At 36.4% G+C, this 12,883-nt stretch overlaps 2 protein-coding genes across 2 annotated transcripts in view; one reads left to right on the top strand and one right to left on the bottom strand.

The window, feature by feature from the left end:
• The window catches only part of LOC142351989 (uncharacterized), a 379,819-nt gene that overhangs the window by 31,128 nt on the left and 335,808 nt on the right, over window positions 1–12,883 (bottom strand). Inside the window, exon 5 of the mRNA XM_075404285.1 lies at window positions 10,061–10,186. Coding sequence (XP_075260400.1) covers window positions 10,061–10,186 — 126 coding nt within the window. The remainder of the gene's footprint in view (window positions 1–10,060; window positions 10,187–12,883) is intronic.
• LOC142351988 (zinc finger protein 532-like) lies at window positions 2,479–5,457 on the top strand. The gene has a single exon (XM_075404284.1). The coding sequence runs from the start codon at window positions 2,650–2,652 to the stop codon at window positions 5,215–5,217; it is 2,568 nt and encodes an 855-aa protein (XP_075260399.1). The 5' UTR covers window positions 2,479–2,649; the 3' UTR covers window positions 5,218–5,457.

Raw genomic sequence — 12,883 nt, 5'->3', positions numbered from 1 at the left:
AAAATTCCCGCATGGACGTTGAAAGATGCCCAATCGGTCTTTGCGAAGCCTCTCTGTTTTCTGATAAACGAGCTTATTTCTGAGTCTTCTTTTCCCAGTGACCTCAAAAGAGCTTTGATCTCACCTCTTTATAAAAAAGGAAACACAGAAGATCCCACTAACTATCGTCCAATATCAGTAACTGGCGCATTGGCAAAAATTTTTGAGCAAGTTATAAGGAACCAAATAATGACTATTTGATGTCAAATAACTTGCTGTCACCTAAAGAATTTGGATATAGGAAAAAAGTGTCCCCAACAGATGCCATACTACAATGTACGGAATATGTAAGAACTGAAATGGATAAAAAGAATACAGTTTGTGGAGCATTCCTCGATCTCTCAAAAGCATTTGACTCAATCTCACACAAAATACTAATAGAAAAATTGAAATGTTTAGGATTCGACGTAACATCTACACAATTGATTAGATCATATTTCAGAGGCAGAACTCAAAAAGTAGTTTTCTCGGGAAATGAGTCCGACTGGATTTTACTTAACAGAGATGTGCCACAAGAGACAGTACCAGGACCAATATTGTTCAACATTTATGTGAATGATCTTCATAGAGCTATTGATAATGTCAAGTAATGCAGTAGGCCGATGACACTTTTCTCTATTCTTCTCATACTAATGAAAATATAGCCAGAAGTTATTTGGAAAAAATATTGAAAAACTATGTTATTACTTCCAATCACATCAATTAAGGATGAACAATAAGAAGACAGAATATATCGCGTTGGCTCTATCAAAAAAAGCACGAACTCCGTCTTATCCCAATGTAAACGATGTGAACATAGGAGAATAGTCGTCGGTAAGATATCTAGGAATAATACTAGAGAACTAATTAAACTTTAAAGAAGAGATCAAAATTCTCTCCAAAATGGCGTGCAGCATCAAAATCTTGAATGATATAAGGAACTGTTTTCCTATAAAAACTAGAGTAACACTATTGAACGCGCTTGTTTTAATTCACATTCAATACTCATCTCTTATGCTCGTTGGTATCAGAAAAAATCTCATGATAACATTAGAAAAACAACTTAATTGGGGAACAAAAGTGTGTTTCAAAAGAAAAAAGTATGATCGCTCGACTGATTTAAAACTAAAAAACAGAATCATGCCTGTTGAATTCCTTCTCAAATATCGATGTATGGTATTTTTCTTGAAATATGTTAGGAAACAATTACCAGCTTTTAGTAACAACAATGTATTGCAATCTTCCAATTGTAAACAGAATGCGAGAACGGGAAAAATTTATCCGGCTATGAAAAGTAATTCGGAATTCCTCGATAAATCATTGATGCTGCAAGCCATGAAATTGTACATTGAATTTCCATATGAACAAAGACAAAAACTCGTTAAGGTTAAAAACATCAAAGGTTTTTTGAAAGAATTCTATTTCAAGGAATATCTGAAGGACCCAAAGGCATTGGAGTACAGAGATTTGTTGAGGGACCTTTTTTAAGTTTTCATTGTTTTTAATTTCCTTATTATCCAATATATATTTTTTATGTTTTTAGTATTCCAAACGTTGTAAATAAAATATATTCTTATTGTTTTATGTATTTTAGAATTTGTACATTGCCATTTTGTTGACACTTTTAAGGTGTGTAACATTTTGGAATTCAATGTTTTCTTTTTTTTTATCTGACCACTAAGCTGGGGGGGGGGGGCTATAATGGGAAAGACCCACAAAATCTAAATTGTTGATGTTCATTCGTCTTCAGATCAGTTAACTTAACGGTTTGCTCGCTGAGAAGTAGCTTCAAGGACGTGGTCAGCAAAGAGGTCGAGAGATTTTGGGTCGAGATTGCGGTCGGCATGTTTCGGCTTCAAGCGGGTTCAAGCGTATTGGTTAAGCAAACAGGTGACAGTTAAGGAACAAAATTTTGATTGAAGTGGTAACTTCAACTGATTTTGTGTTGAAAAGTTGCGAGAATTTAGAAAACATTGGATGACCCCGTAGAACAGCAACGTCAACTGCGCTTCTCCGGAGATTTGAATCTAGGCCTTGATAACGTTTATTGGCTAATAGGCCTTCTACTTTGCAAATAGAGAATTAGATCTTTTCCGTTTGTCCCCCCCCCCACCCAAACTTAGTGGGTGCATAATATTTGCAACCCCCAGACACACATGCAATTTTGTACATAGTAATTTACTATTTAATGACGCGTACTCTGTAATTGGGGGAAGCATAATGTACTGGGGGGACGGGAAAGATCCAAAGAATTAATGAGTCTGCGGTGTGAGAATGGGTAAAATGGTGAGAAACCTCTAGAAGTAATGCATTTTCTGGGAGTAGTACCCACACGAACCCCCCCCCCCCCCCCCCTCTATTTCCTACCGTTGACCCCCGAAGCTTAGTCGAAGAATATTATTTGCAACCACGAAGCGGTCGTGGTATTTTAACAGAAAGAATTATGTAGCGACCTATATTCAAGGGGGGTCAATAGCAGAAAAAAGGCCTTTGACTTGGAAGAAACATTTTTGATTTTTAAATTTTCAGCTAAGGCTGAGAGCATATTTGTTGTTGTACCTCTTGAGCTGCTCAAGTTCTAGGGTGGGTAAAATGGTATTTAATTGTGTTTATGTAATTTGAGTTGCTGGCATGAGTGAGAACTCCACTGGAGGTTCTGAAAATTCCTCGAATGGGAAGCAAGCCGCGAGCAGTAATGAAAGGAATTCTTTGGCTGCTGTGTTATCTAAACTTCAGCAAATCAAAACCCAAGGATCGCTCAACGTTTCTGGAAATGTTACAACAGGTTACTCTGGTGATAATGAAACAGCTCTGGGAACCCTGACATTACCTGTTCTACCGCCGAGTCAAAAAATTTCATCTGCAAATGATAAAGCTGTCTATAAGTTAACATTTGCGGGACCGGGAGCAGAATTTGGGTTTTTCATTAGTTTGCCAAATTGCTTCAATCCAACGTTGCTACCTGACGCGACTATAACACCGGGTAGTGTGTCGAACAATCGAAGCTCTATTGTCTGCAGAGTTTGTAGGATTGGGTTCAATCGTATAGAGGAACGAGAGAAACATCTATCTAGAAAATCAATTCGAATTACATGCACATGCTCGGACAAGTGTGTCAAAAATGAAGCCAAGTTTTTCAATAAATGTACATTTTACTTACATTTAATGAACGAGAATCTCAAAACGTCAACATCACAGCCATTTGATCTCTCAAAGATTAAGATCAGTAAATTGGAACCCGAAGACTATCCGATGGTTTCTCAAGAATGGTTTCACGCTCTGGAGAAAGGGGCGCCATCTACAGAATCCCTCATACGAGAGAAAATAAAACGCATTATGGAAGCTAACAAAATTTGGACCGAAAATTTACCTGTGGATTTTTGTCCAGTTTGTGAAGCTAAAGTATCAAGCGTTGCTGACCACTTGCAAGCTTTTGTTCCTTTAGAGGAACAGAATTGTAGTCTTTGTTCGAAGACAAGTCTAATCAATCCATGTGCGTTTTCTGCTCATCAGTCTCTACATATGAGCCCCGCTTTTCGATCTTGCCCAGAATGTGGCTTATACGTTGAACGAATCGAGGATTTTAACAAGCACTTGAAACAATGTCACCATTTCAACAAAATCTCTGGATTTAGATGTATTAACTGTCAGTTAAATTTCACCAAGATATCCGTGATGGTTGACCATGTTGCTAAGAAGCATTCTGAGTTCTTTTTTAAGTGTTCGGAGTGTACTCTGGCTTTTAAAAGCGAGCCATCGGTTATCAGTCATTACGCAAGTGCTCATTCCACTCAAGTTAATTCAGAATTTGTCAAAGAGCTGCAACAACTGTATAAATGTTTAATATGCGAAGAATTGACTATTGGAGAATCGGCTATTAAAGAGCACGTTAGTGCAAATCACGTAAATCTTTCCCGTGTCAGACGATTCTTCTACTTCAGATGTCCTTCTTGTTCTAAAGTGTACGAATCAAAAGCAGAGCTTGTAACTCATTTGGCCAGCACAAATGACGCTGGCCACAGTGCTTGGAAAAGTAATGAAGCAATATGTGACGTTTGCCATGAAACTTTTCCCAAGTATGTGGACATGGTTGCACATAGAGAGGTCAACCATAGACAAGCGATTGATAAATTTACCCCTGTTGTTCCTATGCAACATGATAACCTGATGGACTCAAGTATCGAGGCACAAAATTCTAGTGGTAATGGTATGCGAGTTCTGGTTTGTCCGCATCCCAGCTGTTCTGGATCCGGCAATCAATTTCTGTACTCGTTCCAGCTTGAGCTGCACACCGCTGTAAACCATGCTCCTAGACATTGCCAATTTTGCGAAAGCAATTTTCACGGAAGCTCTGCATTCGAGAAACACTTACTTATTGACCACGGTAAAGGAAACGTTGTTGATGCGTTCGAGTGCATATTTTGTCAGAGTAAATTTGACAACAGCGTGACAAGGAACCATCACGTGACTTTGTTCCACGGTTGGGGTCAGAATGTCGGAGGGGGTGTTTCAACCAGCTCAGCATCCAACAGTGCTTCGTTAAGCAGTAACAACGCAATCAACAAACTCGAATGTAAAGTGTGCAATCTATCATTTGACAAGTTCTCAATGTGCCAAGATCATTTTGCAGTTGTGCATCCATCCGGATTCAATTTTGTCTGTGTAAACTGCCCAGTGCCATCGGATGCGGAATCCCTCACAGGAGGTCTAAACAGTTCCAACTACATTACATTTGACTCTTTAACTGAGTTCAAAGAACACCAACTCAAGACTCACAAATTTGATCTGCCAAAACCGGCTAAAATTGGACGGTTTGTTACAACTGGTGATGATAAACTTTTGCAAACTTCAGCGTTGTTTTCCTGCATCAAAGGAGATTTCTCTACCAGTGATAGAGCTGAGTTTATATGGCATATTCAGCAACATGTTGACAAAAACCAGCCTTGGCAATGTGGAGAGTGCGGTTTCAACATGGCGCAGGAAGCTGGGCTCAAAAGTCACTTGGCGACCCAGCACAACATTAAAAACTACGATGAGTATAAAAGCGCTGTTATGAAGAAAGTAAGTTCTCAAAACGGCAGTGAGAAATCGTCGTCAAAACCTTCGTTAACAGCTGCAAACCCGCTGGTGTGCGCTGTTTGCTTCAGGAAATTCGATCAGTTCGTGGACTACAAGTCACATAGAGATTCTGCTCATTAAAAGGTCGATTTATGAAAACAAAAAGGCTCGGATTCTTCGGGCTTCTCAATCACATTTGCTGATCATAAAACTATGAAACAACAAACTTTTTTCAGAACTCCATGTCATGATTTTTTGTTATAAACTTGGATTGGGATTTATTTCAATGTTATTTGAAAAGCTCTTTATTTTTTACTTTCATCATCTGATCATTTGGTTATAGTATTTAATCACTTGAATTCAATGATTGATCAAAACCGACTTGTTCGCGAATTGTTGACGTACAAGTTTTATGTAGTTTTGCAATCAGTAACTATTGGTCTGGTTTGAAACCTTTTAATACAATGATAGTGATTTCAAGGAATCGCTCTTTTGCATCAACTCTGTTCACGTGCAGCACCGATAACGAGATCGATGAAACTCGGAAGCATTTACTTTATGCTGCTTTCATAAAGTGATAGTGTACGACGGTCTTTCGTAATGTTTTCAGCTGATGCAAAATTAAAACGTTTGAAACTTGTATTTAGTTTGATAACCAGCATGTATATAGCCCATACATTTGTGATTTTTCTATTCGCTTAGTTTACGGCCTAGTTGTTAAATTGAGTGCTTTCGATCACTGACTATCAACTTCAGATATCATTCACTGTGACAATTTTTATTTAAAAGCTGATGTATGTCTAAGTGTTTTTATTGCATCAGTATTTGGTGGATTTCGTTACCAGGTAGCGTTGTTTATTTTTCCAACCTCCGAAGATGAGGGAAATATATATTGGCAAGTTTCTCATTGAGCCAATTTTCACAATCGTAATCTGTCAAAGAGAAAGATGTGTTTTGAATCAATGGCAAGCCGTTGCAAAATAAAGACTGAGAGAAGGATTTGTGTTGCGTTTTACTGAGGCACTATGAAAATCTGTTTTTAACTAATATTGATATGAATGGCAAATCCAAACGCAAGTTTCAGTTAACAGATTACTGGACCTCGACATAACAACGTTAAAGTGGTTGTTACAACCAAATAATTTCAATTAAAAGACCAAAGGCAAATGCAACAACCGTTGATTATCTTCTCGAAATCAAAGTTCTCACGTATGATTTTGGTGAGTAACTCGACAACAAAAACAAAACCTGTACATTCATAATTAGTTCCTTGAAAAATACAAGTAAATATTCTAATGTATAACAATACCATGTTTTTGGTATTGTATTGTGCATACTGGAGCTTTACAGCAGCTTAGGTGAAGTTAATCTTTTCTGCTGCATGTTAAAAGAATCTTTTTGTTTCACTGGTTTTCATTGTTCCAATCGGCGAATGCAAAGTAAGCCGATAGGCAAGCAAGCCAACAAAGAAACAAAAATACGTCAGTTTTTAGACTTCCAGTGGGTACGGGCCTCAGCAGACCGCTGTCCATGGCCATGCCTCTCATCCGCTGTGGGATGTAATGCGGAAATAGCGGGCCGGTTATCGCGATGAAGCGCGCCCACCGGCTCGCCAGGGGCAACTTAAAATACGCGTATCCGAAAATTTTTCGGCTTACTTGACCTCGTTTTCAAAATTCGGCTTGCTTGCCTATCGGCTTGCTTGACCGCCACCGGTATAGTTTCCACTGTATAGTCGGAAATAAAAAAAGTAATAGTTCCTGTAACCGCGCTTTAGTTTTATGAGGATTCTTGATTTTCTCTATCAATTGATTTCTCTTTACGATTCCACGCAAGCACATACTATAACAATTTCTTAATGATGACCATTAATAACTTGAGTACGCTTGAAAAGCAAGCTAATTACTTTTTAAGCCTTTATCAATTCTTGTCCATTTCTTATGAGAAATTCGGCCGAAAAATTTACTTTTGCTCGAGTGCTTGAATGTTTTTTTGCCCCTGGACCTATTATTTTTCTGTTACTGGTATTGAGGCGATGGATGGTTCTGGAGGCTAGCTACGTGTTTGGGGAGTCGGGGTGTGGCAGGTTTGTGCTTGGTAGATACACACGTCAGCGTATGGGCGGTACAGGTTCGTGGATGGTACTCGCCGGTCTTGGTATGGCGGGTACAAGTGCAAGTTCAGTTGCAGCAAATTCGGTAAGTAAATGTTTATCAGCATCTGATGCTTCTGGTACATGTACGTGGGGGACGGACGATTTCCAATTAGATTGCAAACTTGGTTGGAGCCCTGAATCCTAGTCTAGTTCTTGATCAACCGCCTATCGGCATGAAGCAGTGTTGGAAGAGTGTCGGTAAAAATTACCTGTTTTACATGTCAAAGCTCTAGGTTGGTTCCGTCAAAGGGAATCCCAGATTTTCTCTGGAAGTGACAAATATCCTGCTATGGAAATTCATAATTAAGGATTATTCCAAAAGTCAAGTTAGGAACTGATTGAAGGAGCCTTGGTCCGATTTAATTGAACGGTCAGAATTTTTCTTTTTACCTAATGCACATACAGCTCAAGCTGGTTGAGTACAATTCGACCCTTGATTACTATGACGGGGATGATAAATTAGCAGTCAAAAAAGTTAGAGGTCATGTAAAATTAGAGATTTTGAAATCAATTTGTTCAAAATTGAATCGGAAACTTCAAAGTCATAATTTCTTTAATCACGTTTGTCTCCTAAAAGAATTGACTGTCTCGATACAAGGTTATTTACACCTAAGCTTTCTCTATAGTTGAGGTTTTATGCCTACAATTTGAAGGGAAACTGTATCTTAATATGTAATTTAGGATTCGTGCTACTACAGAATTTGGCTATATTGCAAGTCCTTGAATTTTTTTTCAGGCAGATTTTACTCGCAGAACTCTTCGGCAACTTAGAAAATTGAATCTGTTTAGACGGAGAAATATTTTGAGTAATTTTGATACTCTTTCTAAAGCAAATAGAGAACTCGTTGAAGCTCAAGCCATTTTCCAAGAAACAACGAGTGCTTCAGATTTGGAGCTTTTAAAAATGTCTGATCTGAGTCAGACAGTTGAGAAAGAAGTTCTCGAAAATATAATCAAGAAAACTGAAAACTAAGTTGAGGATAAACATAGAGGCTAATGCAAAATGAGCACGACTTGGCAATTTTTGGGTGGATTTCCTAAATATCCTGGAGGCAAATTTAATTTTTCTCAAAACATTCTCATAACTTGGCTTAAGTCCCGTTTTCTTTCACATTAATTTAAATATAAATAATAATAATAAAATAGATACAATGGTCTTGTTAAGTCATTTGTTTTCTGGAAGTTTTTAGTTGAACATCTTAATAAAAGAAAGCTCTTATGTACCTGTTGATGCTTTTGGTTTGTTGAGAATTTAAAAGAAAATAATAGCTCACTTAATTCACAGGTTTAGGTAAGATAACATAAAGCGTAGGGATAAGGGCAAAGCGTTCAAATCAGGTTAAACGGCAAAAATTATGTTAGATATCTTTGGAATTTTTTTTAAAAAAAGCAAGTTTTTTAGTGTAGAGATTACTTTTAATTATTTTCTATCAACAAGTGCTTTCAGAGTTAAAACCAAAAATTATGCTTAAAAAGTCAGTATATGGGGTTAAAACTTTGAAAGTATCAACAGACCGTCTGCGCAGCCAGAAATTTTCAAAAAAAATGCCGATTTAAAGAAACTGCTCAATATAATTTGGATGCTTATTTGTCTGTGCTAATCAAATTTGCTTGTCAGACATATTCTTTCGAAATTTCAAAGCTGCCAGAAGCACTATAAAAGAAGCGGCTGAGAAAATTGGTCGGGGTTTCAAACCAAAATAATCCTGAAAGAAGTAAATTTGGGAGACAATTTGTATTCCACTTACGCTTCTTAAAGTTAATATAGCTTGAAGTTTTAAAGCTTGTTGCTTTTGCATTTAGGAAGCAGAGTGGGGCGCTTAAATGGATCCAAATATGATATTCTAAGATATCCCGAAGTAATTGCTGGATTTTCATGATTGATATTGATATTTAAAAACAAATTTTTAGGAATTTTCCGAATTCATGATACAGTTCAAATGGTTTGTATGTGATATTACTTTCCATACTATTGAAAAAATTATTGAAAAAACTCAGAGCTAACAATGCAAAATCTCGCCTGCTTCTGTCCTACTACTTTTGAATAGCAGAAACATTGTTTAAAATTAAAATAATTGATTGTGTTTTCTATTGCTAAATATTTTACGGATCTTTTGAACTTTTTTTACATAAATCTGCGGAAAATTACATACAAGGAAACCAATTCCATTTGTAACAATTCTGGTAAGGGTCAGTAAAATAGGTCTTCGTGTTGAGTCTCATTTTCTTCAATGTTCTTGTAAAGAGAGATCACTGAACTTGTTTGAATGTCTCTTAGGCGCTAGTTGTTCCGATGCATTGTTCTTTTTATACAGCGTTTGGAAATTCAAATGTAATCCGGTTAATTTTATTTAATCAGTAACTACTTAAGAATGGTTTGAAACAAGTCAACCAAGTTGGTAATAGCTTGAAAGCGTCAGCCAACATTCTTTCGGCTCCAATTTTCAATGAAATGCAGATTGAGAGGGATGATCTCAATGCAAATCGAATAGCTGGCTGTGATCAACCATGTTAACGTTTTAATTAAGAAGTGACTAAAAGATAATCTGTTCCAGGTTCGAGCTGAGTTATGTTCATAAATAAATGCCTTTTTCTCAAAAGTTTGTAAATTCTCATGATGAAGTGCTTTATTCAATGGAAAAAGCCCAAAAAAGAAGACTAGAATTTGGGATTTAATCAAAATAATCAAGAATGTCTCAAAATTGGGCCAAAATTTTATCCAACTTGTACGCAAGTCCACTTGTTTATTGCTTCGGCTCTTTAAAGAAGTGCTGGCATGGGCTGTTATAGTCATGGCCTTTCTTTCGATATAAAATTTGAGAAACTTACCATGGCAGTAGGGTATACTAGGGTGTAGCCTGTAGTATCCCTCTAGACAAGTGCAGTCAAATCCACCCTCATAGTTCTCACACACCTCAGTCTCATTCAAGCACAAAGTATCACACTCGTCTTTGTCTGATAAAAAACAATCAAATTGAGATGTGCTTTTACCCTATCATCGCCTAACTGCATTTTGCATCCCCCCCATTACCTATTAAATTACCTATTAAATCATTAAGTAAAAAAATGACATGTGCGCTTGGGGTTTGAAAAATATGCAGGCACTTAGACGAGGTCATAAAAGATCCAAGGCACGCATCTGAATTTAAAAGGAGCGCCAATTTCGATAATCCGTATTAATTCATAACTTTGAGAAGGCGATAAAAATTGGGTGTTTTTATTTTTTAGTTAACTCTTTTTGCGATTACTTGCACAACTTAGAAGCCCTAAGCACAAGTATTTTTTGAAAGTAAAATAATCAAACAAGGAGGCTCGGTAATGTGCGTACGCACATAATGTTCCGACCCCGCTCATCCACATTCTTATCTTAATTGGCTACCAAATGATGAAGAGATCATAAACAACAAGATATCGTTCAGTAAACAACCAATGGAATATAATAATGCCACGCTAGAGGGCCGATGACAGTTTTTGATAACAGAACTACTAAAAAGTACCATTAAAAATCAAAAAACAAACATTATTTAAGGCCACAACTTGATGGCTACAATAAAAAAAAATCATAACAAAATCAAACTCGCGTCAGGTATAATCTAAACAAAACAGTTTAATCCATACTTCATTAGACAAAATATGGGACCAGTTCTCGATGCAGCTGGTTAACAGGTCGACAAAAAAAAGAAAAATTAGCAAAGAAATACAAAGTTAAAAAATACGTTTCCTATTTTGAAAACAATTAACTTCACAGTTATTAATGTCATTAGACATCACGTGAAATCGCTCAAATTTTCATTTATATCTCCATAAGAAGCAATTAAGACATACCGGAATTCAATCTTCAATTGCGCAAAATTTTAAAGCCAATGGGACTAACGATTATTATAATAAACCAAAAAGAAAACAAAAATCCTGTATAATGTACAAATATATAAAAACCTCAAATTCTATGAAGTCTTGTAGTTAAAGTAGCAAAAAAGCCGAGTAAAAGTCTGAAGCCAAAACTGTTACAAGGGTTACTTTATAGTTCACTGCAAACTGGTTGTGACCTGTGTTAACAAAGACTGAACTACAATTCGACCAAAAAAAAACTTCTAAAAATGACAAAGCTCAAAAACACAAATTTGCTTTGGAAAACAATATTCCCAAAAGCCATAACAGATTTCAACAAAAAGCGATGGATTAGGTTGCAACACCTCAGGGATTCAATTGGGCCTATTAATAATGAGACCACGCCACGACCCCGCAAAATAACAAATACATAACAAACACACAAAGAAGCCAAAACTTCAAACAATTTTACGACGTCACGCTATTCAAGTCACTAAACTTGAGATTTTACCCGCAACATGAGATTTTACCCGCAAGAACTGTAAATCATCCTTTTCTCCTCATTCTTACATCAGCGAGCCTTCCCTATAAAAAGACAACGTAGACACGACAACGAAAAGAAAGCCGAAATTTGAACAGAATATAAATCTCGAAAATTTTTTTTTGAAAATAAATGGTCGATGCAATCAGTCACAACAAATAACAAAGAGCAAAGAAAAGTGGATGAATCATCAAACGTAATTGAGACTTATAATCAGTGAGAATGAGTTACAGGGTGACTAAATTGAAAGCAAAAAGAGACAGTTGAAAAAAACTTTTTTAAAAAATTTAGTTTGAAAGTCAATAAAACAAACAGCTATATACTGAATTCTTTATCTAGGTGGAGTTATACGTCCTGGGGAAGCAATTGAGACCTATTTTTTTATCAAGTATATGGCGGACAACAAAAACAAAAGGAAAGGCAAACATAGAAAAAAACAACAAAAAATCCACAAAAATTTGCGAGATGACCTGGTCTCAGCCCAAAAAGCATAAACTATTCAACAAAAACAATTAATACATACAGATACGCATTTTTCCAACGCTGTTCAAATTTCCTACTATGCTTTCTTTCAATTAGATTTGCCATTGTGATAATTCGACAAGGAAACAAATGGACTCATAAAAAATGCAATTATGCTCAAAAATAAAAATGAAAAAAAAAATTATTTGAAAACGCGTAATATCAAAACAAGGAAAACATAATATGAATATCAAACCGTTTCCAACAAGAATGTATTACTCACACGGAATTACTATTTGCCTGTTTTTGCTGAGGCTGCGCCAGAATTTGAGAGGAAATAAGATAAAATACTGGCAAAGTTCAAAAATTCTCCGACCTTTTCATAAAACAAATATATTCAAAGTCATAACAGAGATTAGATAATAACTGAAAAGATTGTCTACGTTCATCTATACCTGCTAGAAAACTGCATCTTTGATTGGGGACACTAAGTCGTTGGGCTACAAAAAGTAAAACAAATGAAAGCAAAACTCAAGAAGTATATAAAAATTTTACGAAAACAATTTGTCAAAGCCATAAAGACCATGAGCTTAACTCTAAAACCATATTATAATTTCGTTGGACATCTTTTTTGCAAATATTATCTGACATTATTTGAGCCCTGATTCGAGATTCTTGTCAATAATTTACATAAAAACATTTACATAGCGGAAAGGCTCTGAAAAAAATGTCGCGCCCCGTTTAATTCTAAAAATTTTTTTTCGTAAGGATCCACGGTGAGATCAAGATCAGCCCAGATATTGCTGCGCGTCTGTTAAAGC

The sequence above is a fragment of the Convolutriloba macropyga genome, chromosome 13, assembly GCF_964194025.1.
Source record: "Convolutriloba macropyga chromosome 13, txConMacr16.3, whole genome shotgun sequence".
NCBI classification, from domain to species: Eukaryota; Metazoa; Xenacoelomorpha; order Acoela; family Convolutidae; genus Convolutriloba; species Convolutriloba macropyga.
This window is presented reverse-complemented; position numbering and strand designations above follow the sequence as displayed.

Bases quoted from the DNA above. Each gene is read 5' to 3' on its own strand.
- LOC142351988 (XM_075404284.1), top strand. From the start codon at position 2,650: ATGAGTGAGAACTCCACTGGAGGTTCTGAAAATTCCTCGAATGGGAAG.